Here is a 4,538-nt window from a genome sequence, read left to right as displayed (position 1 = left end):
CCTCCACACCCTCGCATTTTCATACTTCAATACTGGTGAACCGCATCAACGCTTTCGAACGTTTTCAAGAGACCTTTCATAATTTGTCGGATTACCATAGTTCCCAAAGACGTCGCTAGGATTGAAGTTGCAATCATAAGTTCAGTAACACCAAATTAATTAAAAAATCTTTCATATTTAACTTACTGCATTAAAGTCAACTTACTGTATTAAAAGGAAATAAACACAAAGTTATAATTATATAAGGACCATATAGAAGAATTCAGACATTTCAAATGCTATATAACAAAACGTCTTTACTTTTTCTGCGAACGCACCCGTAATTTAGCTATGACGTTTTGAAAATCAACCAATGCCGTAAATGCATGTTTTTGCATCTCGTTCTAACTATGGTAGTAGAAACAAGTAAGAAATACATGAGCTGAATCATTTTTGGCTTCGTTCATATTCTAATCGTTTGTCGTCATCACTTCAACAAAATGACAGCGGAAGCGAGAGCGGCCGACAAGAAAAAATAATTTGTCATAATACGCCAACAGTACCGCAGTCCGCACGTCATTTCAAAAATAGCGGGTAAATATTAATTTCAAAGTAAAACTAAAATATCCCTGATTTTAAACGTTGATAATCAACATGAGTGATATTATAACAGTGATAGCACCGGTTAACATAGCTGTAATTAAATATTGGGGCAAAAGGGACGAAGATTTAATATTACCGTTAAATGATTCCGTTAGTGCTACTTTAGACACGAGTATTATGTGCGCAAAGACATCGGTTTGCGCAAGAGCAGACTTTAAAGAAGATGCAATATGGTTGAATGGGAAGAAGGAATCTTTTGATAGCCCGAGACTGCAAAACTGTCTTAGAGAAATTAAGTTGCGAGCTGCCGCTGAAAAAAGTGTCAGTGAAGATTTTTTACGGAGGAAAGTTCATGTGTGTTCTGAAAATAATTTCCCTACTGCAGCTGGGTTAGCGTCGTCTGCTGCGGGCTATGCCTGTCTCGTGACTGCCCTGGCGAAACTTTACAAGGTAAAGTCTGATGTCAGTTCAATTGCTAGGCTGGGCTCAGGCAGTGCTTGTAGGAGTGTATACGGTGGCTTTGTTAGATGGCACGCAGGCATCAACCCAAATGGGACAGATTCTATAGCAACTCAAATTGTTGACTCTACACACTGGCCTGAAATGCATGCCCTCATACTAGTTGTTGGTGACACTAAAAAGAAAACTAGTTCTACAGTTGGCATGAGAATAGCTACACAAACTTCTGAACTATTAAAACATAGGGTAAAGTATTGTGTACCGGAGAGAACTGAGGAGATCATACAGGCAATAAGGCACAAAGATTTCCCACAGTTTGCAGAAATTACTATGAAGGACAGCAATCAGTTCCACGCAGTCGCTTTAGATTCCTATCCTCCATGCGTGTACATGACTGATGTATCTCATTTCATTGTTGATTTAATTCACAAGTACAATAGTGCCTCTGGAAGTGTAAAAGTGGCTTACACATTTGATGCCGGACCAAATGCTTGTTTGTACCTACTTAAGGATGAGGTACCCAAAGTAATATCTTTGATAAAGCATGTCTTTCCTTCATCAAAGCCAGAAAGCTTTATAACTGGTCTAACTAGTGATGAAGAGGTTTTGAGTCCAGCATTGATGAGTATTTGTGAACCTCAGGTTCAGGATTTGATCAAATATGTGATTCACACAAAAGTAGGTGAAGGGCCTACAGAAATAACTGATGGGTCACATCTCTTGAATGAGGCTGGATTACCAAAGACTGAATAGATGAAATCTTATATTCTTAGAAGCTATTGACTACAGTTTGAATACTATCTCTACATCATGAATAGAATGATCAATAGGATAATTAGCATCCATATCCTGTATCTTTGTTAGGTATGAACACCTATCTTCTATTCATGAAAATCTAAATATTTGTCCACAATGGTGGCATGCATTATTCATAACATTTTGCTTAGTTATTAATATAACTTATTATAATAGGTACAATATTTTTCTTATAATTTTGATATCTGCCTATGCAAATACATAATTACTATGTAAGTATGTCATGACTTTAATTTTCATGTAAATTCAGTTTCAAAACAGACTCAAACTGAAATAAGATTATGTGTTGTTATTTTAAACATAAGCTTTGAATTTCTGGTTGTTGAATATTAACCATAGGTACCTTATAAAAATGTAAGTAGTGTAACCTAAGAGAATATTTTTTGTATTGTTGAACTCATCAAAAGCTGAAGAGTATTATTATTACATGTTGTAAGGGCTTACATAGTAAGCAGGGTGTGGTAATGTAGATAGCTATGTAAATCTCATCATTAATTATTGTCAATATTAAGCTATTTTTACTTGAATATTTACATAAGTTTATGGTTGGAGGAAGTAAAATGTTTCTGTATATTCATCGACTTTTATTTACATTAAATAAAAATATGCATACATTAAACATTGATACATACAACCTTATGTAACCAACTGTTAATGGAATAACTTACAAGATACCTTAAATCTAATCTTACAAGGAGATCACAATGAAACTGCTAAAATAAGTCAAACAATTCCATTTATTTTTATCCTTTCAGTCAGGCAGTTTACAGGATAAGTAGCACAAAAATAAATGAAACTAAGTTTCGGTAGCTCCTTATCGTGCCGAGACAGACACTTGCCAGACTCTGATGATGTTGTCGGAGTAGCCAGCGAAGAGGGTCTGACCATCTGTGGACCACGCCAGAGACAAGCACTGGGGTGGGTCTGACTTGGAGGTCTGGGTCTGGTTGATGATCTCAGGCCTGAGCTCTTCAACCATCTCCTTGCTTTCCAGATCCTGTAATGATAGCAAAATAAGAGTTAGGACATTTTCGATAATAATTATCCTGTTCTTGGGGGCAAACAAATGGAATATTGAAGTATAGATTTTAAGCAACATCATGTTATAATAATACATACCCAGATCTTGATGGAAGGTCCGAAGGCAGCACACAGCCAGTATCTGTTGGGCGAGAAGCACAATGATGTGATGATGTCATTGTGGTCCAGGGTGTGCAGATGCTTGCCATCATTCAAGTCCCAGAGCATGGCCTTCATGTCCTTGCCACCGGAGGCGCAGAGGGAACCGTCAGGGGAGACGGTGACTGTGTTCAGGTAGCCAGAGTGACCAAGGTGGTTGATCTTCAGCTTGCAGTTGGTAAGGTGCCAGACCTAAATGAGGAAATTAAGTTCACATTAGGTTCTTTGTTATTGTAATAGATAGAAATGTCATCCTATTTTAATTTTAAAGTATAGCTATGAAAAAGTTTACAAACCTTAACGGTGCGGTCCCAACCAGCCGACACAATGATGGGGTTGGCATGGTTGGGGGAGAAGCGGACACAGGACACCCAGTCACTGTGGCCATCATCCTGGATGGTGTACTTGCACTCAGCCAGTGTGTTCCACAGCTTGATGGTCTTGTCTCGGGAGCCAGACACGATCTGACGGTTGTCAACTGAGAACGCCACGGAGAGGACATCCTGTATAGTAAAAAATATGTTAGTTTTCTGATAATGATATCACATGTTGTTATATAACATAACATCATGGTAGATTATGATATGCTAGCTACCAGTTTGCAACTCCTGAAGGATGCTTTTAAATAATTAAGGTGCTTTGGTTCTACAGTGTTAGTTCGGAAGTGTGAATCTGACTCCACTCTTACCTCAAAGTCAGTCCTAGCCAGATCGCAACAATGCTGTCAGCATTACGAATTCTTCTGCCTCGCATAGGCACAAACACACTTTGTCTTCTGCCGCGTATCGGCGCTTATACTAGAGCCCTAACAAGATCTTAAGTTCTGTCACACCTTAGTATGGTCTTCGAAACGCCTGGTAGTCTTGCCGGCAGCAAGATCCCACAGACGCAGGGTCTTGTCCCAAGAGCCAGACAGAGCGTAGTTTCCGTCACTGGAGAGCACAACGTCCGAGATGAAGTGAGAGTGACCGTACAGACGCTTCTGCGGTACACCGTAGTTAGTCTCGTCTCTGGTCAGCTTCCATACGATGAGGGTTTTGTCTGAAAAGTCATTCAGAAGAGGTTAGAAGTTTCCATAACATGAAGGCATGGATATATTGGGAACGTTGTCATCAGCCCCATATCCGCTTGCCGCTCAGGATTCGCGTGGCAAAGATTTGTGTCATCATGTAAATAAACGTTGATTTACGCCTTTTAATTACTAAAATACAGGCCACGTTTATAAAAATCGAGTTTTTAAAACGCTAAGTCGTGATGAACATGGATTATAATAGTTAGATATCCAAAATTATAACCTTACCTCGGGAAGAAGACAAAATCATGTCAGGGTATTTAGGGTTGGTCGCAATTTGGGTAACCCAGCCATTGTGGCCACAGAGGGTTCCTCTAAGCTTTAGAGTTTCAGTCATTTTCACAAAAACTTGATGAGCGGCTAAGCCCCAACACACTAGCCTCCGACTCAAAAGTAAAAAGACCGGATTCCGGAATTCGGCTTTGAACCG

General features: G+C 39.2%; 2 protein-coding genes across 3 annotated transcripts; one reads left to right on the top strand and one right to left on the bottom strand.

Moving 5' to 3' along the window:
• The first annotated feature begins 498 nt into the window (after nucleotides 1-498).
• LOC124638809 (diphosphomevalonate decarboxylase) lies at nucleotides 499-2,430 on the top strand. The gene has a single exon (XM_047175917.1). The coding sequence runs from the start codon at nucleotides 634-636 to the stop codon at nucleotides 1,792-1,794; it is 1,161 nt and encodes a 386-aa protein (XP_047031873.1). The 5' UTR covers nucleotides 499-633; the 3' UTR covers nucleotides 1,795-2,430.
• Nucleotides 2,431-2,576: 146 nt separating this feature from the next.
• Nucleotides 2,577-4,538, bottom strand: LOC124638810 (guanine nucleotide-binding protein subunit beta-like protein). 2 transcript variants are annotated; one of them, XR_006985407.1, is made up of 5 exons: nucleotides 4,337-4,538; nucleotides 3,725-4,077; nucleotides 3,333-3,539; nucleotides 2,977-3,228; nucleotides 2,577-2,854 (listed from the first exon to the last, which is right to left on the bottom strand). XR_006985407.1 is itself a non-coding variant. In XM_047175918.1 (5 exons), the coding sequence occupies exons 1-5, from the start codon at nucleotides 4,443-4,445 to the stop codon at nucleotides 2,672-2,674; spliced, it is 960 nt and encodes a 319-aa protein (XP_047031874.1). In that variant the 5' UTR covers nucleotides 4,446-4,532; the 3' UTR covers nucleotides 2,577-2,671. The 2 variants fall into 2 exon arrangements, 1 of the variants encoding a protein (XP_047031874.1); XM_047175918.1 differs by having other exon boundaries at nucleotides 3,869-4,077; nucleotides 4,337-4,532.

This window comes from Helicoverpa zea, chromosome 18 (genome assembly GCF_022581195.2).
Source record: "Helicoverpa zea isolate HzStark_Cry1AcR chromosome 18, ilHelZeax1.1, whole genome shotgun sequence".
Lineage (NCBI taxonomy): Eukaryota > Metazoa > Arthropoda > Insecta > Lepidoptera > Noctuidae > Helicoverpa > Helicoverpa zea.
The sequence above is the reverse complement of the archived record's forward strand: the minus strand, read 5'-3'. Positions and strand labels throughout refer to the sequence as shown.